The following is a 25,243-nucleotide window of genomic DNA, read 5'->3' as shown; positions in this document are numbered from 1 at the left end:
CAGATCATTGTCACTCACAGACAAATTGCCTTTTACGTTTAGGTATGGATTTACAAATCCTTATTATCAGTCAGACTTTTCATGAAGTTTCATAAAAGTATAGCTCATTGCTATAAAAACGAAGCAAGCTCCCACATCCAGAAATAAGTAATTGGGATATTGCAGGGTTTACTTAATGTTTTAAATATAAAATAAAAACTGAGAGTTGTCCAAAATTGCCTATAAAACTTCAGGTACACAAGGATCCTGATGAAGGATATTGATATCCTCAATTCAGCTGGGAAAATGGATAAGATGCGCCTGCTGAATATTCTGATGCAGCTGCGGAAATGCTGTAACCACCCGTACCTGTTTGATGGTGCTGAGCCGGGCCCTCCTTACACCACCGACACGCATCTCATCACTAACAGCGGTAAAATGTTGGTTCTGGACAAACTGCTTGCAAAACTCAGAGAGCAAGGTGAGTACTGTTTAGCAACAGTAGTGATCTAAATGCTCGTTGTAAGTAAAACCACCTTTCAAAAGTTGCGTAGATTCATTCTTGTCTTTGCTCTAGTGAATGCATTCATTACTTTCAGTGAGGTTTTCATTGAAAATAATTTTTCTGTAGATCTTAACACATGGAGAGAAGGAAGTCTTATAGGAAAGATGATGAAGACTAATAATATGGAGAAGTAGAAGGAAGAACAGAGCCTCCCTTCTGCTGTCTTTGAGAAAATTTCTCATGAGAGGATTAGTTTCTCTGTGTGCAAGTCATCAGCTACCTATTTTACCGTGGTTTTAAGCTGTATATTTATTCTGTATAAATTATCAAACAACCTGTCTTAAGGAGAAGTTAAATCAATACCAGAAAAGTAACTTCAGAAGACAGACTTATTTGAGTAAGTTAGGCACCGTACAGAATACTTCAAGTGAATTCTAACTCGTGCTCTATAGTAGGCTCTGTGATAAGATTAATGTGAAACCATAAAACCAATGACAAACCTTCTGTGTTGTTCTGTCAGGTTCCAGAGTTCTACTTTTTAGTCAGATGACTCGCTTACTGGATATTTTGGAAGACTATTGCATGTGGCGTGGGTACGAATACTGCCGACTCGATGGACAGACACCACATGAAGAAAGAGAGGTGAGAAAGTTATATGTTAATAGGAAATTTCTTTGGTTGACAGATTAAGTTATTATTTACATTTATATGTAAGTAGTTACGTCATTGTTTAAAGTAAAGCAAAAATGCTACAGTTTAAAAAGGCTGGTAAGGGTGTATGTTTTCCCTAACCAAAGCCCACAGTAAAATACATCTCATTTGCTCCTCAACTAAATGAAAAATGTAATATTTTGTGGACTCAATGGGGTTTTTTTCCTACCTGTGCAGACCTACAGTTGCTTCTATAAAAAGTTGGTTTTGTTATGAAAAATTTGTAAATTTCAAAGAAATTTGTTTGAAAAGCCACCAACGTACTAGAAGCTTGTTTGGAAACTCTGATACCTTAATGACACTTTTTATCTTTTAGGAAGCAATAGACACATTTAATGCTCCCAACAGCAGTAAATTCATTTTCATGCTGAGTACCAGAGCTGGAGGTCTTGGAATCAATTTGGCAACTGCTGATGTGGTTATTCTCTATGATTCAGATTGGAACCCTCAAGTAGATCTGCAAGCCATGGTGAGTTAACTCCCTAATACACATTCATTTATTAAAGTTGTCATTGTTCTATTTTGTATAAGTGTTTCCAGAACTTGCATTTTTGTTATTTTTCTTTATCTTTTGTATTTAATACCAAGAAACTAGGGAAGTAAATAAAAAGAGTGTGAACAGAATTGTTGAAGAAACTGTAGATTTTTCTCCATAAACATCTGTTTTAATGATTTTCATAATTGAATATGATTACTTCTCTCAAAATACTGTATCAATATTGTTTATCCAAAGAATGATTCTTAATTCTGTCTTTAAAGAAAAAATGAATAACAGAGGGCCGTTGCCAAAATAATAGCAAAGAATTAAAAGCATGCAGCTTTATATTCCTCCCTTTTGGGAAGCTTATGTTTTTGCCATCCACCTTGTTTCTGTGTAAGTGTAAAATCATTCAGTGATGATGCCAAGGGGAAAAAAATGTATCTTTGGGTTAAACATACTAAAATCTGAGTGCTGAATATCAAAAAATCAAGTCTGTAATTTGTTTCATGAGGAATAAAAATCACATGAACCTTCTTGCACGATTGGAGGGGTGGGGTGTTCTGTGAAAACAGAAAAAAAAATTCATGTTTAAAGGACAGTCGGAAGATCCTGGTACTAACAGCTTGAAGGCCAGTTGTTTAACTTCTTTTATTTAAGAGGACAAAATAATATTTTTATTCATGTTTTCCAGAGAGAATCAACACAAGTTTAGCATGTTAGTCAGATAACCCCATTTGCTGTGTATGGTACCTGTACTATGTGAGCTGCCTATTGATGCTTTAATGTAGCTGCTTGGGCCACGTATGGTATTGAAGCTGTGGCTGCGTGGACTTTGCCTATGGAATTAACGTGCTCATGCCAGGGGTGCCAAAGTTTCAATACCTATGTCAAGGTAGAGAATTAGTTTGAAAGCAGAGCAGATGTGCATTATTTATATCCTGTTGTATCTCCACTTGCCATTTGCAGTCTAGACAGACATTGTTATCTTCGTTTACAATGAGGTAGATGCATTTATTGTTATAGAATGACCCAAACATTAAAGGTGTAATAGCCAGAGATAAGTAATTATTACTATATTGGTTTTACTTTTTTTTAATACTCTGAACAAGCAAGGAACCATGAAATATATGGTAGTTTCAGTCTGCTGTTTCTGCTATATAGCAAGCTAACTGTCTGTTGCTTGTGAGTTTTTGTTACTGAACACTCACTGATTTATGTTTGTTAGGATCGTGCGCATCGTATTGGTCAAAAGAAACCAGTACGGGTGTTTCGACTAATCACTGATAATACTGTTGAAGAGAGGATTGTAGAAAGAGCTGAAATAAAACTGAGACTGGACTCTATAGTTATACAACAAGGTATCAACTGCTATATATGTTTGTCTGCAACAGAATTGTTCAGTCCCTCAAAGTATGGGTTAAATAACTGTACAAATGTACAGTGTGAGAGAAAGCAGGCCTTGTGTATAATAGCAGTACAATAAAACAAACTAAGAAACTCTTAATGTGTTATTTACTTGTTTAGCTGAAGTTTTTGAAAAAAAAATTTCCTAAGTAATGTGGGCATAAACTTATGCTAAAACTCTAAATGAGAAAAGCAAACCACAGCTGAATAGATGTTACTTGGTTTTCATCATGTTAAAAAGAGAAAAAAGATACGTTCCGTGACAGATACAAATAATTATATAGATGTGCTGCTTAGAACCACATATGAATTTACTGAACATTAAAACTGCTTTGTGTGTATCTGTTTAGAAGCTCTTGGAAGACTAGTTTGTCGAAAACTAAGGCTCTCAAGCTAAGTTTTGAAGGTTGGTTGTATTTCCAAAAGGGTGGGCTACTGAAAGGATGATGGTCACAATTTTGGTGGTCTGTGAAGAGATGAGATGGGCTAAGTGAAATTTTGGGACAGAAACTAGAACTCTGGGAAAAATACTCAGAGGTTTGAGTTGAAATCAGTGAAATGAGTGTTAAAAATCTTAAGTACTAAATTACAGAATATTTTGTCATTTTTCATCTTGAAATAGTTCAACGTTTAGATCAAAATCCGAACTTTGTAGGAATAAGATCTTAAACATAAAATTTGGACTATCTGACTGAGGAACCTTCTCTGTTATGGCTTGATCCAAAATTGTTATTTTTTTTTTCCTTGAAGTTCCAGATTTCTGTTTATTTTCCGCTCAAGTGAGATGTAATTTTTTTTCTGTACGGCGCTTTTGTTTTTCCTTTCTTGTTCTGACAGTGAACTAAAAAAATGCACTGTTTGCGTGGTCCTACTAGTACTTTTATTACAACTTTCAACATGTTTTTTCCAATTTTAGGAAGGCTCATAGACCAACAGTCTAACAAACTGGCAAAAGATGAAATGTTGCAGATGATCCGACATGGAGCCACGCATGTTTTTGCTTCTAAAGATAGTGAGCTGACAGAAGAAGATATAACCACTATTTTAGAAAGAGGTGAAAAGAAGGTTAGAGAACAGTTTCATACAGAATTTGAAACGTGTCAAACATTAGATGTATATGCACAGAATATAAATTAAATTTGATTATGGAAACCTATTTATATGACCAACTGTGTTACTGTTGGTAGATATTTTAAAGCCTGTGAAAGTTTTGAAGGAGCAGAATTAGTGAGTTATAACTGTTTTCAGAGTTCAGACTCTGTATGCCATATCTTAAGCACGGTTTATTTTGTGGGTTTTTAGAAAGATATAAATTTTATGCCTAATAGGCACAAAACCTTTATGGCACTTTATCAGGGAATAGGTAGCTGTTGGAAAAAACGAACAACCGTTTCAGCTCCAAAGTGTTGGGCATAAATTTCATTTAAATTTAAAAGTTAAATCATACAGTTGTTGGGCTATGTCACAGCATAATAAATTCAGTTTAATGGAAAGTCTTGGAGTCAAATTGTTCAAAACTGAAAAGCATTGTGTGCATCTCTCCTTCCAAGGAAAGCGTAAGTAAAAGTTTAAAGCAGAAGACGACATTGGGAATGTTTCAATAATGATGAAAGCTATTTTTTTATCAGAAAAGATAAAACAGCTTGAGTGAGCCTAAAAGTATCTTCCTGTATTTTAGACAGCTGAAATGAATGAACGATTGCAGAAGATGGGGGAGAGCTCCTTACGAAATTTCACCATGGACACAGAAATGAGCTTGTACAACTTTGAAGGTGAAGATTATAGAGAAAAACAGAAGGTAATTTTCTTAAAGTCTTTCATATATTATGTTAGAGGTGCCACCATAAAGGCCATACGAAAATAGAAATGTTATGACTGTAAAAGTTACTCTAGAGAAGTAAGAAGGCACTGAAAATTTCACTTAGCTCTGCAGAAGCATTAATGTTCTGAATTTTTGTTGAATTAGCTTTCAGCCCTGCTGTTCTACTTCATGGTAAAATCTGATAATATTGCTCAGATTTTTTTCGTTCCTTTCTGCAGCTAAAATACTATGTTGCATCCTACTATACTGCTACAGTCAGTAATATTTTACTGCTGCATAACCCAGAGGAAAAAACAGGCCTGATAATTATTTTGTATATGGAACTTGGACTTAAGTCTTTTGCACAGAAGGTTTTAGTCACAAGCATTAATATGAACTGTTTGTACAATGATTTACCTAATCGTAGAAGGATCATCCAAACACAGAGGTGTTACTTGGGGTCCCACAAGGTCACCTCTGTGTGTCTGTGTTTTGTACGGGATGTATAGTCAAGATATGCTTAAGGTCTTATCCAGAATCAGAAATGTGAACTCCTATCTGCTAACTACACAATGCCCTTCTAACCCAGCTCTCTTATCAATTTCAAAGAAACGTTTAGAAAAATAAACTATTTAATGAAAACAGAGCAGGCGTGTGTGTATATACATAAGATTCTTTTTTTCTTGTCGATAATTTCATTACAAGAAGCCAGCTAAATACAGCATAGTCTTGAAGTATACTTAATTCAAGTAATTTAGTTAAGATTGTTTGCTGCTAGTGATTTCTTTTTTTGCCAATGTTGTAGCCTCTACAGAGTTGATTCATTATGACATTTAGAGGAGAAACAATTAATTTGTATCACAAGGTATTATAGAATTCAGAGCCCCAGTTCTTCCATTCTCATTTGATGGATGGACTCATAACCTTACTCGAGTGTCTGAAGTAAGTAGAATACTGTAAAGGGATCTACCTATGCCACTGCACTCCCTTACTTGTGTATTATCTTTTATATGTTTAAATACATATTATAATCAGCTGTAATTTCTAGCTTATTTTTGAGCTCTTTTGTAGTATCTAAGTTATTGAGCACAACCATTGACTTGCCATGCAAAAATACATTCCTGTTTTGTGGTGCCACATTAGTCATTATTTTTTGCCACTTTAGGAAAGCATCCAGTTACTTTAATTTTTTTTTTCTATTCTGCATGTAGCTGAGCATGATGGAATGGATAGAGCCTCCAAAACGAGAACGCAAAGCTAATTACGCAGTTGATGCTTATTTTAGAGAAGCCCTGCGTGTTAGTGAACCAAAAGTCCCAAAGGTAGGACTTGGCAAGTATGGAGGGGTTTTTGTTCTTTTGCTCTTCTCCTCTCCCAAATTGCATCCCCTGCTCCTGCCCTGGACTGGTAATAAAAGGAATGTATTTGCAAGGTTGCCACTGCTGAATTATAGCAGTTTAATTGCACAGAAATCAAGCTTATATAATGTTAATATACCTGTGTATTTTTGAAGGCTCCGCGACCTCCAAAACAACCAAATATTCAGGATTTCCAGTTTTTCCCACCACGGTTATTTGAACTTCTGGAAAAAGAAATTCTGTATTATCGGAAGACTATAGGATATAAGGTAATGCTTTTTTTCCTCTTCAAATGAGTGAATTGTATTTGTATTCCTCTTTGCAGATTAGTGCAACCTTATCAAGAGCTAAATGAAGTAAACGAGATTGCAACTAAAAACCGTATCGTTCTGGTCATGCTTTTTGCAAAGTGCTTATCATTGTAAAAGAACTGGCTTAAACCCTCTATTCCCCCTGTTTCTGTTCCACTGTGGAACAGAAAAAGTAACCTGTGATTCCTTCATCCATTAAAAACTTCATATCTCTGTAGCTTTGTGATGAGTTCCTAACAATAATATAGAGTAGAAAAAAGAAAGACAGTTCTGATACTTCATATACTTCTCCTCAAAACCAAAGGTGTGATATATGGTCTAAGGTGGATACCGGTTTCTGAATGTTTTGCTGTTGTGCAGTATGGAATTGGAATACACAGTTTAATGGTCCCAAATATTAAATTGGTGTCACTGTGGAGAAGGACAGATAATGTGTTGCTTGGCCTTGTTTACATAGTGTTGTCGGTCTGGTCTGTCCTTTGGCAGTGTGTGTATCTTTATAGTAAACCGGGCAGAACTTAGTATTTCCCTGTAGTTATAAAACATTATAAACTGTTGGATGTAAGAGAACAGAACCATAGCTAATGAAAGTGCCACTTAAATTGGTGACCCGTGACAGGTCACACTGGGTGAGGCTCTGCCTCTTGCAATATCCCGAAAACATTGTGTGTAGAAGTGGGGGATACAGGGCATAACAATATTATAACGTACATTTGACAAGCTAGTCCTGTTTTTGGGAGGAAGGGTTTAAGCAGTAAGATTCAAATCTAGGTAAAAAACATTTGGTAAATGTTGTACAGATCAGTGCTTCAATATTTAATGGTTGGAATAATGTATTTTACCATTTACATGTACTCTACAGTGTTTTTCACTGAAATTTCTTAAAGAAGAAGTGAATAGGGCCCTTTTGTTACTTACAGGTGAAGTTGAAGTTTGCATTAAGAGCTTGTGAGACAGGAAGGAGCTAGCAAAGACAAATGGCAGTATTTGATACATCACCTTGTCTTGGAGGATAATAGCTTAAATTTTGCAACAGTTTTGTAGATACTGATGAAAATATTCTGGTAGTTATTTTAAATAGGATGTAGGGTGGTGCTTTTTGTTTTTTTTTGTTCTGTGATGACAAATGCTGTGGCTGTGGACTATATCAGTCCTGCGAGATCTAACGTGTGCTTATAAATTGTAAACCAAGGTTGATAGAAAAGTTGAGTCTTTTTAATAACATGGCCACACTACTGCTTATTGACACCCCTGATTTTAGGTCCCCAGAAATCCTGATCTCCCAAATGCAGCTCAGGTACAAAAAGAGGAACAAAAGAAGATAGATGAGTCTATGCCTCTGAATACTGAGGAAACTGAAGAAAAAGAAAAGCTTCTAACACAGGTAAAATAAAACCAGCTGAAGTATTTCACCATATTTTTTTTTTTTACTAGTATGGAATATAAATACTAATAATGACAAATATGCACAGGAAAGCTACACTGATGTTATAGAAAGAAGAAAGCACACAACACGCAAAAATTTTTCTTGGTTTTGCTTTGAGGGACCTTTCCTGTTCTTGAACAAGTTTGTCTTAGTCACCTACTACTACCCTGAATGTCTGCGATGTTTCTGAGACAAGGCCTTGTGTAGCAGATGCACTACCCAGCAATACCTGCAGAAATCCAGCCAGTGGGTTTCTTGTGTATGCATCTACCTTGCATGGGTTTTTCATCAAGAAGAGTTTGAATCAGAGAGGACAAGCCTCTGTTGACATATATATGGTATTTACACAGATGAATAAGACATGTCACATGCATTGATTTTTGTCCCACTTGGGTTGCTGGGCATGTTCCTTTTTATACTCTGACTGAATCTCCATCACTGGCTACTTTCTTGACTTTTTGGACTGTTATCCTGCTGAGTGGGCTTATTGAAAACGAATTGTTAAGGAGAAAGGTGTGAATCAAAGTAACAGGTTTTTTGATTCAGAAAATTTTCTGTAAATAATTGGGTGTAATGTATCTTGAGAAGAAATATGCAAGGTCACAGTCTGACTATAATTTCACCTCTTTATAGCAGGTGCTGATATGCATGTCAGTACTGCTATTAATGATTAAAAGTAAATATTTGTATTGTGCATATTAGACTTCTTGTAAAGATGCTATCTGGTTGTGTAGTGAGCTTATTCAGCTGGAGAACTGACGAGTTCCTTGTAAATGTATTTCTGTGATGAAAGAAACTCAATGCACTACAAATTGCTGTTCAGGCATCTGATTTTCTGTTCGTTCTTGATGTTTTCTCCGTTCTCTGTCTTTAAATTGTCTCATTCTTGGCTGAAGTTTTTGTGCATCCCTTAACTGTTGTTCAGTTTTGGATTAATTTCTTCAGTACGTAACAAATTTTCTGTGTGACAGTGCTATAGAGTTTCTATTTTCATCTTTTTGGACTGGAGATCGTTTCTTGACACATTTATGCTTTCATCCAACTGTTTGTCTGGTTCAAGGTTTGTAAATGTCCAAAGTAGGAGCTCTTGCTTTAGATACTCGCACTACTCTAAGACCTTGTAATGATACTTGCATTGGTGCACCCTGTATTCCTAACACATTTATTGCTTTTATCTTCTGAAGAGTGACTTAAATAAAATCGTGGTAACCTGTCACTGAGCTGCTTTCTCTGGAGAAATACCATGTAAAAAGTTTGAAAAGAAGGAAGAGTAAAAAGCTCTTACTAATGCATATGGAGTGATGCACAAAAGTGACTCTTTAGACTTTTAATGATTCAGTAAAAAACCCTGGATAATATTAGTTTATGGAAATCCTGAAAGACCATTAACTGCTGCAATGATGTGACATTGCAGAGGCATTGCCAATTGCAGCAAATGACACATACATAAGACAAAATTTTGCAGAATGTTTCCTTTCTACCTGGTAATGTTTTCTCGATCTCTTGCTGTTTACAGGGTTTTACAAACTGGAATAAAAGAGATTTTAACCAGTTTATTAAGGCTAATGAGAAATATGGTCGTGATGATATAGACAATATTGCCCGAGAGGTGGAGGGAAAGTCACCTGAGGAGGTCATTGAATATTCAGGTTTGAAATTTTGAAATGTATTTCTTAATCATGTGATATCACTGTCATTTTTGCTACATGTTCTTTTAACATTAGAAGATGTAAAATTTGGATGTGTTTAAGAATATTTTTCTTTAAGAAGTACATGATGCTTCTATTGAGAGGACTTAATTGTCTTAAAAAGGTTTAATTTACTGCATATAAATCTGCCTTCAGCTGCTTTTGTCCCTCCTTGGTCAAAATTTAGAACTTGCCATAGTTAATTTACATGGACAACATGTTCTTGTGGAATCATGAAGTTGCCTTATGGTGGCAACATGATTCTTTATGCAGTGAGTATATATGCTGTTTTAGCTAGTATGCTGTATCTTTGTCTTTTGTATTTACACAGTACTTTAAAATTTGTACAGAATTCTTCCTCTTTCATACTTGGATTTAATTTTACTAAATGCCTTCGTAAAATTACCTTTGCGATGTTCTCCCTGTAGCTTAAAAAGGAAGAGCTGCACAAAAATTCCCTTTGAAGTGTTGTGTTTATTTTAGTTTGGTTAAAAGATGTCACTGGAGAAGCCACAAATTAGTAGCTTTTAGAACAGATAGACTAAGTAATCTCTGACCTTAGAGACAGCCAGCGAAAACTGAAATATGAATGTTTCACTGCTGAACTAGCAGCTCTAACCTGTTTCACCATTGTGAGAAAAAGCTATCATTAAAAGTAATTTTTTTCAGTTTTGCATGACTACAGTTAATTATGTTGAACGTAAACTTCATTGCAGTTATTACTAAACCTTTGCTTATAGTTAACTTTTAAAGACATTCAAGAGGCTGGACAAGTTTATTTCTTGGCTGGCGTAGTAAAATGGAGAGTATTAGCAAATCTTTTAAGATTTAATGGAATCACAAACTTCGTTCCTTTTTTCTTTTTTTCTGGAGCACCTTGACTGAGTAAAGCAGTAAGAGTAGAGGAAAAGATTTTATTTTAAAAATTCTGCTTTGCATTTTTAGCTGTTTTCTGGGAACGTTGTAATGAACTACAGGACATTGAGAGGATTATGGCTCAAATTGAACGAGGAGAGGCAAGAATTCAACGGAGGATCAGTATCAAGAAAGCGCTCGATGCTAAAGTAATTGTTACAAGTTTTTTGTTCTCTGCAGCTAACTTCTTCCAAATTCTTTCAGAAGATGAATAGTTGGGGATGGGAGTTCTATCTTTGTATGTAGCATATGTAGAAAACTATATATCAGTAATTTACAGTAATATGTAATAAATCCTTAGTGTAGTATTGTATGTTTGATAGTCCCTATTTTTGTTTTGCATTCAGATTGCACGGTATAAAGCACCTTTTCATCAGTTGCGTATTCAGTATGGAACAAACAAAGGGAAAAATTACACAGAAGAGGAAGACAGATTTTTGATATGCATGTTACACAAGATGGGCTTTGACAAAGAAAACGTGTATGAGGAACTGCGGCAGTGTGTGCGCAATGCTCCTCAGTTCAGATTTGACTGGTTCATCAAATCTAGAACTGCAATGGTGGGTATCAGTTACGGGGACTAAGTTGTTATATGAAGTATCTTGTTCCTTTTTTTAGGCACCATCGCATAAAATTTGGATTTGTGCCAGAACATTGGAGTCTAGGAAACAAGTGCTGAAAGAATAACTTCGATTTTTATTCTCATTTATAGTTTTTAATAACCTTTTCCCTTAGTACAGCAAACACAATACAGCTGAAACAAACAGATTAGAAAACCTGCCAGGCTGAAGTCCCGTGTTACCCAAAGGGATTAATGGAGGGGTAGACTATGCTTATAAATATCCTGTTACTTTTATTGCAAACTGAAAGTTTTACCAAACAATGTAAGAGTGGAGCATGTGGTCCCTTACACAGCTGTCATAGATTCTCCCCATTGTCTTGTAAGCAAATTTCTAATTAAATGCTATGCTGTAGTCATGTAACTTAAATGTAATTTTGTATTGCAGATCTGGATTGTTTTGGTAGTTTAGTCTGGCAATTGCAGAACCACTGTGTGTTACTCTTTACTGTCTTCATTTCCTGGCATCAGGATTTGTTTAGAAAATGTTCTTTCAGAGTTCTGGGTACTGTACTAAGAATAGATAAAACATAAGATAAAATTTTTAAAACCTGTGTTCGAACAGGTGGTAATGTTTGCTTTTCCCAGTGCTACTTATAATTATGCGATACCATTTCTCCTTGATATTTCAGCCATTAAAGTGTTTCTGGATAGTGCAGCAGTTAGCCTTTAAAAAGAATTACAAGCTTTACTTGCTAAAATGTCTGTTTGAAGTAATACTAGATCTTAAAATTATGTCTGTAAAGAGAGAAACTTCCAATATTTAGTCTATTACGAAGTTCCTTTTAAGTTGTCTGTGGAGGAATCCATTGAAGTAAATCATAGAAATGAGTATTAGAAATTAAAAATGTAGTTCAACTTTTAATGTTAGTTGACATACAGTTAAGTCAGGGGTAGAGTTAAATATTCACCTTAAATCTTCTTGCAGATCCTTATGTTCAGTATAATTTTCTTTTTAAAGGGGATAAGAATCATATGCTAAAGTGTAGAAATATGTTTTGTGGTGTCTAATGCTGAAATTGAGGCACTGGGAATATAGTAAATCTTTTGGCTTATGTTTTGTCTTAGAATTCTATCCATTAATATTTTTAATTTTTCTGCTATTACACAGTAGAAAAAGAACAGTACAAAAATACAAAGCTAAAATAATATTTTGCTTTCAACATGCATTTAATTTTCTTAAATGTTTTAATTTGCTATGAAATGCATGGTGTTTAGTACAGGGCTGTCAAACTCATTTTCACCGGGTGCCACATCAGCCTTGTAGTTGCCTTCAAAGGGCCCGGTGTGATTTTTAAGACTATATAAATGTAACTACTCCAACCATGAGGCTGATGTGGCCCCTGGTGAAAATGAGTTTGACACCCCTGGGTTAGTAGTTTATAGCTGCCAATTGACGATATAGTTTGTTCTGAAATAATCTGACATTCGTGGAAGTATTAATTCCTATGGGCTCATTTTGCACTAGCTTGGTAGTTTTTATGAAAAAATGTGCTGGAAAGTCACTCGATACTAAGAATAATGAATTAAGTATAAATCTTTATGAAGGGGTAAATAGTAAGTTCAGTGAAAGTGGATAAAACTTCTTGCAATGCTGAAATTCACATGTGATCTCAATTACCCCCGATTACATTCAAACTGATATGAAAGAAGATAGAAAGGACATCATAATTCTGAAAAGGCTCTTCGAGGAAACTTTCTTTCTACTAACCACTAGATGTCTCTTGAATTCCATGTAAATAGCCAATTTAACTTCCATCTTATTTCTGTTTCTTGTCCTTCTGAAGATTTCTCTTTGGAAAACAAAAATTCTGCTTCATTTACTTATTCCAAAACCAGATGGTTTACCCCAAATGTAAGTTTTCAAAGAGACTGAGAGTGCCTAAAATTGTAGTGTGCTTTTTTTTTTTAAACTGGGCATAAAGGTTTACATTTTTAAATTTAGTTGTTATTGTTCTTTTATTTCTGTCCACGCAGGAAGAATGCAAAATAACATGGCAGTAGTGAATCATGTATTTGTTTTCGGAAGTCATAAATCATGCATGTTCTCTTTTACCTTTCTGCAAACCCTACCCAGCATAAGACAAATGACTCCTTTGTAAATACAAGAATCCGCGGCCCTGTTGACAGAGCTTAGGGCTGCATTCCCTCCCAAGTCAGCATCTCTGCCGTCAGTCATGCAGAAGGTGCTGGTTCAGTGCTCCCATCTTATTTAGTGCAATCCTAGTCTTTATAGCTGTGAAGGGGTGAGCAAAGTACATCTTATCTCTTTCCATCCTAAAGAGAAAAGTATCAGGCCACACTGAATAAAATCTTATCTCTAAAGGTGCAAGGCATTTCTATGGTAATAAAAAGGAATGGATCAGGCCGTATAGAAATTGCAGTAGCTCAATGCAGGATTTATCATGCGGATTCTTTCTGGTGGTAGGTGTAGAAGGAACCTGTTTGCATGTCACATCTTACTGTCAGCTGCTGCTGTGATTCTCCAGAGAAAATTGTCTTTTGAGTCCATCCTCTGTCCACAGCACGTTGTTCTGGAGTAGCAGTCCATCTGCAAAGCCTAACCATCAACCTGTACACTTCAATAAATGTATTTAGGCGAGCATTTTTCCACAGGAAAGACGAGGATTTTTCTTGGTGCCTTAGGCAAAAGGATCAAAGTTATTTCTTAGTCCTTTTTGATTAATTGCCTGTCTTGAATTTAACACAAACCGGTTTTTCATATACTAGAAAAGATTTAGCTGATGGTTATTGTGGAACAGTTTGTCGTCAGTCTTTACTGACAGCTCTTAAGTCTTTGAGTGCCATGTATGCAAACTTAAATGATGGAAACTGCATCTGATGTATTGACAATCACCTTTCTACTTCAGTCTCTTACTTTTTAGCATCTCTATTCATCTATAGAGCATAGGTTTTGGGGACAGAGGCTCTCTGTTGTTCTGTGTTGAGCATGCGGTGTATCTTGGGATGGCTTGCACTCAAGTTTTCTCAGACTTGTTGCCTTTTTATCTAAAACCTATTGTGCGGGTAGAATTTGAGAGTGTTTATGGGTTGAAGTGAGAGTATTTTAGCTCCAGCAGGACTGTCACATTCTAGGGTGCAAATGTGGCACCCTCATTTATGGTTGAACCTGTACCAAGTGGTGTGGGGTTTCTTTTACATAGATGTAGTAGAAATTACTCATTATAATAATCTGTCTGCAAAACTACATGCATGAGGCTGGAATGTTTCCAGCAGAGAATTGTAGAGAAAAATGGCCTGAAGACTTTTTTTTTTTTAGCAAAAAACATTCATGTGGTAGCAGGATTCTCTGTGTCCGTTCTGAATTACACACCTTTGACCCAAGGCCATGGTGCACCCTTCATTGAGGAATCTGTGGAAACTATAGAACTTAAGGGATGTGGTTAAGCTTGAGGGTCTTAATGTCTCAAAGATGAGTCATATTTCTGACTGTTTCAGAACGTTCAGGATCAAGAAAGCATGTAGGCTGCATCGTTTTCCATCATGTAACATGATGGCTGAGGCAATATGCAGGTTACAGGTGCTGAGAAAACAGACTAATCCCTGGATGAAAAGGTCACCTGTTCCCTTCATTGCAAATAGACCAGTTGCAGGTTGAGATTTATGCTACTAGGTAATTCTAGGATAGCTCGTGGTTCAAAAATGGCTTCGTTGAATTTAATGGAGATAAGACATATTTTTCTGGCTTTTTTTTTTCCTTCAGAAGAAAGCTTCCTGCTTTTAGTTGGGAAGAAAAGCCCATGGAATCGCTGTTTTCAGTATAGCTAGAACATATTGAATAATTATAATAAAAATGAGCACTATTATGTATTTGGTAAGAGGTCTTTTTTTTTTTTTTCTGAGATGGAGCACAAGAAGCTGTCCAAGTCAGATGAGTTCTGTTAACCAAGCCAACTGTTATTAGCTGCGATGCAGATACTTGTAGAGGTGTATTGGAAATATTTTTTTATTGTATAAATGACCTTACAGAATTTAATCTTGATCACTTTCAGATGATGTGGAAACCTTGATGTTAAAAGCATTTAGGGCCTGCTACTTTTTGGGTGCTGTTTGACTAAATATCCAGCAGTGAGTTAATGATTTAAGACTGGAGAGATTTTTGCCAGTTTGGAGCTCTACAGTGTCTTGTCACAAAAAACTTGTCCGTGTACCACAGAAAAGTGTTGCTTAAGGTAGCTTTGATTCCTTTTCTCTCTGCTTCAAAGATATACTCCAAGACCTATTTTCCTCAAATCCGGCATAGTATGCTGGCAGGCTATAATTTGCTTCATCTAAACAAGATGAAAGATCACATCAGTCTTTTGGGGTGTCAGTTTGGAAGATACAGACAATCCTGAAAACTCCCTGTCGGGAAGCCGAATGTTTCAATAAATCTCTGTTTGTAAAGAAGGTTACACTAAGGTAAAAACAGATTAACAATAACTAAGCTAATCTTATCAGTACATGAATATTGAATGTTTTTGGAAAACTTAAGTATTTTGGAATTCAAGGATTTTGAATGTATTTATGTAAATGAGAGAGTTGTATAGTTCATTTAGAGAATTTGATGTTTTCTTTTTCCTTAGGAGTTTCAGAGACGCTGCAATACTCTCATATCATTAATAGAAAAAGAAAATATGGAAATTGAAGAAAAAGAAAGAGCTGAAAAGAAGAAAAGAGGAGCAAAAGTTACAGCAGTATGTTTAGCAGCACTTACTTGACTTCTAGGGGGGCAGAATTCAATTATGTTTTTTTAGAAAATGAAAAAGATAATTGTAGCCACTGGTTGTTTTAGTATAAACCATTAGTTGAGAGATTAAACTGAAGTATCTGTTTATTCGCGGGTCATCTAGATTTTACGTAGGCATTCTCAGTTCATAGTATTTTGGGTCTTTTCTTTTTGAGGAGAGTCTCTTGTTTAGCAGAGGTAGATTTCTTTCTACCTACATATTTACATTGTATGTTTGCTTTAATTTAATCTCAGATTGTTGTGCCTCCCCTATGTAGTAGTTTCTGGAAGAAGAAATGATAAGTGCTTCTTTTATTTTGAAGAGTTGTCATCTTTAGAGCAGAATTGGGTATAAGTCAGGGTCCTGATCTTTTCACCCAGTTTTGGTATGTGTGGCACCTGTACCATTGAGACCATGTAATGATGTCAAGAAAAGAAAAAGGGTAGCAGAATTAAATGGTTTTGTTTGCCTTCCCATTATACAAAGCCAAATTGAAATATATAATACGTCGAGGTCACTTATCATCTTTTTGAATAATTAGTAATTTACTTTTTTTTTTAATAATGCCACCTTTTTGTTGAATTTATTTTTTTTTCCCCTTTTTAGTCACAGAAGAGAAAAGCAGATTTGGCTGCTGAGAACTCTGGAAAAAAAGATGCTAAGAAAGTAAAGTCGTGAATCTGAAAACTGAATGATGACTGTAAAACTGCCACTTTCTTCTCTCCATCTTCAAGTATTAATTGCCAACTTCTTTGTATTCATGGTACTCTTTCCCAAGCCCCATGGTCTAATTTTGCAGATTTTGTATACTTTACAATGTCTTTCTTTACCTAAAATGTGTAGCTTTATATCTTATGCATTCCAGTATTTTTGTGTACTGTATTTTGTGAGTTTCATGTCTTCAGCAAAATTCACTCAGTCCTTGTTTTTTTGAAGCTTGTGCTGAGGTTTTAGCTTTTATATGTTTTATATGCTGCTGCTTTGAAAGAAAACCTAGATTCTATAGCTGTATTATTGTTGTTTCATATTTTAAATTTATATGGCGGCTGGAAAATAAACTGACTTAATTATTTGAAGAGAAATATACTTCACCTTTGTTTTCCCTACCCTCTCTCCCTTCTTTGCATAGCTACATTTAGAGTGAATGTTAAGGTTTGTATAATTGTGCCTTCATCATTGATCAGATTTTTTTTTTTTTCAGAGGAGTGCTTAGATAGGATCAGGAGCATGACAGAACAAAAAAATTTAATTAGACTGGCATCCTTGTTTGCTGTCAGCATTAAATTGACGTTTTTCTCTGAAATGTTTGGAAGGAAAGCCAGCAAATACTTTTTTTTTTTTCCCTTTTTATCACTGGTTTGTGCTGGGCTTCATACATGCTTAAGCACAAGGTGAGATGTTTTTCAGAATGATCTCTAGATGAAAACTTTTCTATGCCTAATAAACTGAAGTAGTCAATTAACAGCTTTTTTAAAAAATAACACACAAAGTAATTCATCTTCTGTTTGGTAGGCTGCTCAGCTGTGCTGCCTTGTGCTACAAGACCTTTGTTGCTCTAATGATCTCTACTAACTTTCTGCTTTTACCTTTGATTCACCGTGTCAGTCAGAAGCAATGGGGATATGTTACAGAGTGCTCCTTTTTAGTATTTCTATTTTAATGAAGGGATGAAAGTGTTGAATGTATGATTTTTTGACTTTGCAAGAATGGCCTTTTTTAAGCAGGTTCATAGTTTCTGCTCACCTTGGAGTCTCTGCGTTTCCCAGATCAGTAGAACAGTGACTGTGACATCTAATGTTTTACTTTAATCTTCTGTTTCTCATCTGGTGTTTTGGTATGGACCTTGCTGCAGTGAGACATGCCCTCATCGTGTCAAGCCTAGATTAATGCAGTGTGCTTTACGTGCTGCTTCCCTTGAAAGCTACTTGTAAATGTCTTCTAGTGCAGTTTGCTTCCTTCTGTGGCTTGAGTTGTTTTGAGATGAAAAATCTCTTCAAACTCTTTGTATTTCATGCTTCGTATCGGCTACCTTCTGTATTTATAAAATTTAGGACTTTATAAAAAGTTCTTGAGTCTTAGGACAGAGTTCTGCCTGTATTCTTTTATGTCATTTAAAATATATTGGAATGTCTTTGAAGTTTTCTGGGATTAATCTCTGTAAGCTTGATGAATAATTTCAAATCTTTCTTGATAGTCTGTGTTTAAGATTTAGGGCAAAATGGGTGTGTGACTTGCTTGAGCATTTTGAAAGATTAGTAATTTGATTTCATATTTTGGAATGGAGCTTTTGTTTGAGGACCAAGTTATTAATCATTTCACTGGGCTTTTGTTTGTAAGATTTGCAGTGTGGAAAAAGGTTATTCATCTGTTGAGATTCATCTGAGTTGAGAGCTACATCTAATAATGATGGGGCACAGTTTTCAGACAGAAGATTAGCAATGGGTGTCAATGTATGCTTTTAAATGAATATGCAACCCAGATGGGATAGGTCTGCTCAGAAAAGAAGGTTGTCTTTTCTTTCTAAAAAATATTTTTTGTAATGGAGCAGTTGACATCCTGATTTATTCTGGGGACAAGGACATCCCATGTAATTATGGGCTGGAAGAAGGCTGTGCAGCTACATACATATATAATCACAAATCCCTGGAGCATTGTTATTGAGAGAGGAAGATGCCTTATTTACATGTGCTTTTTGGCTCCCATGTAAATTTATGGCCTGAAACTATAAAAACAAGTACAATGAGGAGGGGAAAAAAAGACTGGAAGAGCCAGTTGAATTTTTATTGAATTACATGGCTAGGTCTAGACCTTATTCTAGTGCTTCTGTTTAGCTTTAGGTGAATATTAATGTTTTAAGTCTTAAAATAAGTGTATTCTGGTTTTGTTTATTGTAGATTAGTTTGGTTTGACTTGCATGTTTTTGTGTATTCAGTTTCTCTGTCTTACAAAGTGTATGGAAAGTCTTCAAATGGTAATATCTCAACTTGTTGTTTTATGCAGATTTCTTGAGTTACCACTTGAGTTAATGTTCACTTTTCTTCTCCTTTAATGACATGATATACTAGCTACATAGCAAAAGATCATGCAATTGTTCTTCCAGATATTATCCTCTTGATCAGACAGTTTCTCTGAAGAATGATAGATGCTCCCAGGAACTATCTGTTCTCTCTTACAGTCTGTAGTTCCTAGTTAAACTGAATGTGCTGTTGAACAACAGTCCTTGAGAGCACTTGTACCCTCTATACTGGTTCCTCAGCATATTGGGTCTTCTCATCCATCACATCTCACAGTGATAACTAAAGAAAATTGCTAACAGCTGCTGGTCAGGGTTAAAGTAAAATGGATCTTTTCCTTTTTTGTTCTTCTAGTTGTAGATATGCACACAGTATGTGCCTAGCAGTATCTAAATTATATGCTGCTGTGACTCAAAATTAGGTGGACCGAAGTAAAGAAACCTTCCTGTTTTTAACTACTGTTTTCTTGGGTGAGGAATCCTGTTTGTAAGAAATTTGTAAGCACTGAATGTAATGTTATACAAAACTTATGAAAAGTCTGGGCCTTTAGGCAATGTGATAGTTGCCCAAAAAATGACGATATGAAATTTAGAAAATAATTTGTTTCCTTTTGCATAGACACCTAAAATTTGATTGTGTTAGCATTAGGCTTGAAGAAAGAAAAAGTTGTCATCTGGCACCTTCACGCGTTGGGCAGCGCACGGAACGACCTGGGAGAGGTCACAACAGTTGTTGAGTTCTTTTTCTTTTCACATATTCATTGCTTTCAAATTATCAGTTAGTGATGGCAATAAAAAAGTCACACAGCTGACCATCTTCATTACGTTTAATTTCAATTTATTATAATGACATAAGGAATGAAGCTTTATCCCTGCTGGTAATATTAGACCATCCTTAGATACTCTGTGTAAGTAGCATTACTATACCGAAATACCAAGTAAGAATTTTTTCTTGTAGTTTAGCATTGCTTGTTTGATTTAGTGCTAATGCCTGGTTATGGTTTAAAAAACCCCCAACTTTCACTCTTTGAGACCATAAGCAAGGGGTGCAGTATATGGAAATTAATCAGAATCTTTCTAGGTGCATGACGGAAGTAACTTCTGTTACGCAGCGTCAGCAGCTCTGCCGTGGTGCAGGCGCTCCCTGTGCACGCCTCTTCCTCAGGCTCAGTGGAGGGATTAAGTACTTTCAGTGATTGCAAATCAATGCCAAAGCTGAAAAATGTGGGCCTTACAGGTTGAAAAAGCATATGGAATTTTGCAGTCGGCAGAGATCTATGTGAATGTAAAATGATGTGGTTGGTTTAGACATGTGCCCTCGTGACATTGGAGGGATTGTTCACTGACTAGTTCTGATCTGGTTAAGATAATTTGACAGTTGTTACGTTTTACTTAAGTTTATCTAGTCCATGTACTTAGCTTCAAGCATGTATGTAAATGCTTTGGTGGGTCACAGTTATAATGTTTGATATGTTCTTTTTCTGAAAGTTAAAGTTGAATTTGGTTTGCATATTTTGAAATGTATTGTACTTTTTAATCGCATTTGCATGATATCCATCCTTTCATAAGAGCCTTAATGGGAATAATATTTGCTGCCTCAAAGGTATGTCTACATTGTGTTGTTGAAAGATAACTTCTGAACTTTTAAAACCTGACATTTGTTTATTAAGTTGTACATATATGAAAATAAAAATTAATATGAACCTGATGTCTTCTGGTAATTATACTTCTGGCACAGATGGGCCCATGCACTTGGGTACTGTTCAAAACAGTTTGACTTGTTTTCGTTGCTCTTGTACCTTCAAGCTGTGGTAGCTGAATGCAAGGGGGCTGTGTGGCTGTTCCATATCTGCTTTCAAACTTTCTAATTATCTGTAATCTAAAATAAAGTACTAGTAGTGCCTGTATTTTTATGACAGCCTTGCCTGTGTTGTCTCTTAGTACAGTATGATACAATGTATGTTGATCATATATTAAAGTATATTACTGTTTTTCTGTTACTCCATACCTCTGGCGTGTTACTAAAATAAAACACTTAGGAGCTTAAGTATTGGAGACACAAAATGGTAGGGACCAGGAATTTTGTCGTTGCAGCTGTTCATCACTAGTAGGCATGCTGGTTATTCTGCTCAGAGAGGTGCGTGCCCTAAATGGATGCTCAGTTTTCCACTTTTTTCTCAGGACAGCCCCCTAGAAAAAAGGAGAGGCAGTTAGGAGCTGTGGAAGAACAGTTTGTCCTGGCATTGACTGGTAACAATTCCGTCTGCCCCACAGTGCCTTTTGATAGACCTCAGGCTTTTTCAGGTGAGGCACCTAGACCAGGAAGAAGGATCTGGGAGTAGAAATGTGGATCGCTTTACCGTGTCCTCAATAGTAGGGCGTAACAGTTGTTGGGTTCACTACAAGAACTCTGGTGCTTCCAGACCGCTCTGCTTGGTGCCAGGCGGAGCATGAGCCCACAGCTGTTTCTACTACTTCACATTCTCTGTGGTGGTTGGCCAGCATGAAAGTCTGTTTTCAAGATTTTCTTGGAGGCAGTACCTGCCAGCTCTTCTGGAGAAGATGCTCTCTTCAAACATCAGAACTCTTAATGGGAGCAGCAATCCTGTCTGGTATTGTCATGGGATGATTGTTGTTGCTGTATGCATTCAGTGGTTTTAGGAAGGTCAAGCTATAGACAGGTTTTTTTTAGCAAACAGACATTTTTATTTCTACATGGCAGTTTCTTGCCATAAGAAAACAGGCTGAAAAGTCACCTTCATTTATCTTCTCATTTGTTAATTGGGTGGACACCGCTGAGGGCCACAACATCTTGAATTCCACTGAGCAGTTTGGTAAATGGCATTCACTGTGTGTCTTCTTTCTCTAGCCTGACAGGTGGATATTCCTCAGGAGACCACTTCAAAGTGAGGGTTTACAGTCCAGTAAGACTTCTATTATTATTCTACGGGCCTGAAGATTTTCTGTTGGAAACAAAAGGAAGATCAATTTCAACAAATTCAGTTGTTACCTTCTTATTAGGTTATGGTACTCGATGTAAATGAATGTTTTGAATTTGTCATTGATCAATAGGTGCAATTATTGATTTAGGATGCATGAGGTAAAAAATGAATAAATTTTTTGTCTTTGTTTTTATAACATGAAAACATGTCAAAGTTTATTGAGCTGCAAGTTACTTTGTAGTGAGCCTGAGGGAATCAGAAACACAAGAATAATGTTAGTCTATCTTTTGGATGCTGATAGGATTTTCTTAAAATGCTGACTGACTGGCATCCTATTTTAGAAGTTCATTTAGAAACCTGGGGTGTAAGGGTTTGCTGTCTGATGAGAGGCCCTGAAGCCCTTCCGATCTTCTGTGGGACTGGTTGAAAAGTGGTGAGTTGTCTTGTGGATAATCGTTTTAATTGTGGTTTTGTGCCTTTTGTGTAAATTTGCTCAATTACAGGTGCTGGTTGAGCCATGACCATGCTGTGCCCATTCAGTAGCTCAGGGCTGATTTCAGGTTCTCGCTCATCCTCTGGACAATGACATCTCAACTTGATACTGGCTGAAGGAGATGACTATTTCCACAGTCCCTTAAAGTGCCGTAGCTGTGAGACTGGGCAAGTTGCGTAGCGGTGGAGCCTGTTTCAGGTGAGCGACTGACGTGTCTCTGAAGTGCACATTCCTTTCTGCTCATGGTGTTGGGGGGCAGCCTGCTGCCCATCAGACCTGTGTGGGGCTCCTACCAGGGGAGGGGGTGACCCTCGTGCCAGCAGGTGAGCGTGACTTTTTCTTTCCGTGGATCCTTAAAAATAGTAGCTTGATGGTTGAGTAAGAAATCAGCCAAAACCAACTGAAAAATAGCACATGGTTGTATAATCATTTTTCCTGATATGAAAAGCACAAAGGTTCCTGTACAGTGTGGCAGAGCTTGTTCTCTTCCGATGCTCAGTGTTTCATTTAAATAATAGAGCTGATTTGAACTGGAAAGATGTGTAATGGTTTTATGAGGAGACTGCATCTCTGGCAGGAGGTAGAACACAGACGTTAATTCAATTGCTGTAAGTTGGTTTATGATATTCTGTGTACTGGTGGTCGTGCTTTTTTTTTTTTTTAAATTTTCCTGCTGCAGAACTACCTCCAACCCTAATGGTCTTTCTGTACTGACCAATTGCCACAATTGCCACAGTTGCTTTGTGTTTAAAACCAACAATGTTAATTCTACTTCTCTGATAATATATATACTAAATGTCTCTACTAAGGACTCTCTAGAGTCAGATGTAACCTAATGCAGAGTGTTGCTGACTCTATTTTTGTACTGATCCCATCGTTCTGCATCAGATGCTTTACTGCATGTTGCCTGCTGTTTCATTTTTACCATTTGCAGAGCCCTATGAGCATTTGTGTGCTTTGTGTACAAAGTAAGGAGTGTTCAAGTCTTACCTTAATCTTGGGTGCAGAGGCAGAAAACAGGGATTATAGGCAATAGTTCACTGTAAGCAGGAGCACAATGAGTTGCAGTAGGTGGAAAAAAATGAATCAGTAAATAGCATCTTCTGCATGGCTATTTTCTGAGATGCAAAACTCCTTGGAAAATTATGTATGCTGGTATTCAAGTGGCTTAAAGTCCACCTGATCTGCTGAATACTTGCTGCCTTTTGAATATTGTACATAGGCTGACTGCGTCACTCTTCAGCAATCAGCATTTTTTCTGGACAAAAGGCTCAGTGTAATGTCGAGTGTAGTCTGTCTTAATGTGGTCAGAAAGTCTGTATCAGTGGAGGACACTAAAAATAATACAGAGCTAATAACACCTATTAACACATCACATAGAAATTAGTCCTGCCCTTTTCCTTGATTGGAATTAAACCATTGCACTCTCTGTTTCTCAGTTTTGAGTGGGTGTGGTATTCCTTGCTCACAATGGATGTTCGTGGTCTGGACTGGATGAAGCAACGTGACTCACCGGCTGTTCTGAGCCGGAGCCAAGGGACAGGAGCGCTGAGGAGCGAGTCTGCTTCCTAACGAGTGCAGCAGGATCCCTCCGTGTTACAGTACGGCTTTGCTTAGGCTGCGTTAGCAAATTACGTACTTGTTTTTTCTGTGTTGTTTTTGGATGAAGGAAGATGCCTACGATCTGAGATAATCAGCATTTCCAGCTTGTTTACATACATTATTTTTGATTTTAAAAGCTTTAAGACCTTCATTTGAGGGTTGCTATAGAAATCATTGTTCTCATTGGGAATTAGATACAGTGATAAAAGCTGAGAAAATACAATATTTTTGCTGCTTTCATGGATTTAGGCCACTGCTTTTAAAAATGGAGGAAAACCAAACAAGGGGAAGAGTTGATTGAGGACATAGTACCATTGATCGAATGGAGGCAGAACCCAGCTCGCAGGAAGCCTGTTAAAATAAAAGACAAAATAAGATAGTCAGTTTTGTGAGATGGACCACAACAGTCCTGTTGGAGATCAGAGGATTCACATCAATCACTAACTGCAGGCTGTATGTGGTAGGGCCTGTGCAAAGACTGTAGTTTGTGTCTCCATCTTAGGAATAGATACGGATATCTTGTCAGAGTCAGTGGTATCAGAAGAAAAAGTGTATGTGGTCTATAAAAGCTTGGTAGATGCTTTACCTATTGAAGGAAAGTTGAGGAGGTATCTCTAAGGTTCGCTGTATCTTCCAAATGGAAAAATGAACAACATTCTCTTCCAGTTTACTCATCACCTAATAGTCATCAAAAGAAAAAGACCACGCTTTTCTTGTGTGTTGGGGGTTTTTTTGCAGTTTGAGTGCAGCAAAACTACGGCATTTATCTGTTCACTTAGAGCCATTTGATGTTCTTTCCGAAGGGACCGTTGGCTCTCTAGAAGGCTTTTGGTACAGCCTGGCCTCTTTCACCTTCTTCACTGTGCTCTTTTGTGGCTGAAACTGGCTTTTGCCCCTTTCAGGCAGTGTCTGTTGCCCTTGGCCAGGATCTGGGCTTGTTCCTTGACTGTATTTGAGAGAGCCTGCAAAGCTAAACAGTTCTTCTGTATTGCAAGCACTGCTCTTTTAATGGACATGTTCTGTCCCTCATTTGTATTTGTTGAACACAGAATTTTGTACTCTAGGTACCACTCTACTTACACTTTTCTGCTTTTGACAGCAAAAATAAAACGTTGATAAAATTAAGCAGAGTTTGTCAAGGGCTTTCCAGGTGTTTGCAGGATGCCTTTGTTGTGCATATTCATAAAACTCCGGCTGTGCAAAGAAGTTGATGTTTGTGCCTGTGTAGCTCTTTGTGTGTGTTTTGCAGAATCTCCTCTGCCAAC

The 25,243-nt window shown here is 36.7% G+C and overlaps 1 protein-coding gene across 1 annotated transcript in view; it reads left to right on the top strand.

The window, feature by feature from the left end:
- SMARCA1 (SWI/SNF related, matrix associated, actin dependent regulator of chromatin, subfamily a, member 1) overlaps positions 1–20,838 on the top strand; it is a 33,128-nt gene extending 12,290 nt beyond the window's left edge. The window contains exons 11-24 of the mRNA XM_065643094.1: positions 234–460; positions 1,005–1,126; positions 1,512–1,664; positions 2,902–3,034; positions 3,997–4,145; positions 4,759–4,878; positions 6,093–6,203; positions 6,395–6,508; positions 7,812–7,934; positions 9,493–9,625; positions 10,610–10,728; positions 10,927–11,139; positions 15,785–15,895; positions 16,535–20,838. Of these exons, the coding sequence (XP_065499166.1) occupies positions 234–460; positions 1,005–1,126; positions 1,512–1,664; positions 2,902–3,034; positions 3,997–4,145; positions 4,759–4,878; positions 6,093–6,203; positions 6,395–6,508; positions 7,812–7,934; positions 9,493–9,625; positions 10,610–10,728; positions 10,927–11,139; positions 15,785–15,895; positions 16,535–16,606 (1,900 nt within the window). The 3' untranslated portion in view covers positions 16,607–20,838. The remainder of the gene's footprint in view (positions 1–233; positions 461–1,004; positions 1,127–1,511; positions 1,665–2,901; positions 3,035–3,996; positions 4,146–4,758; positions 4,879–6,092; positions 6,204–6,394; positions 6,509–7,811; positions 7,935–9,492; positions 9,626–10,609; positions 10,729–10,926; positions 11,140–15,784; positions 15,896–16,534) is intronic.
- Positions 20,839–25,243: the final 4,405 nt, after the last annotated feature.

Source organism: Caloenas nicobarica, chromosome 12 (genome assembly GCF_036013445.1).
Source record: "Caloenas nicobarica isolate bCalNic1 chromosome 12, bCalNic1.hap1, whole genome shotgun sequence".
Taxonomy (NCBI): Eukaryota; Metazoa; Chordata; class Aves; order Columbiformes; family Columbidae; genus Caloenas; species Caloenas nicobarica.
The sequence above is the reverse complement of the archived record's forward strand: the minus strand, read 5'-3'. Positions and strand labels throughout refer to the sequence as shown.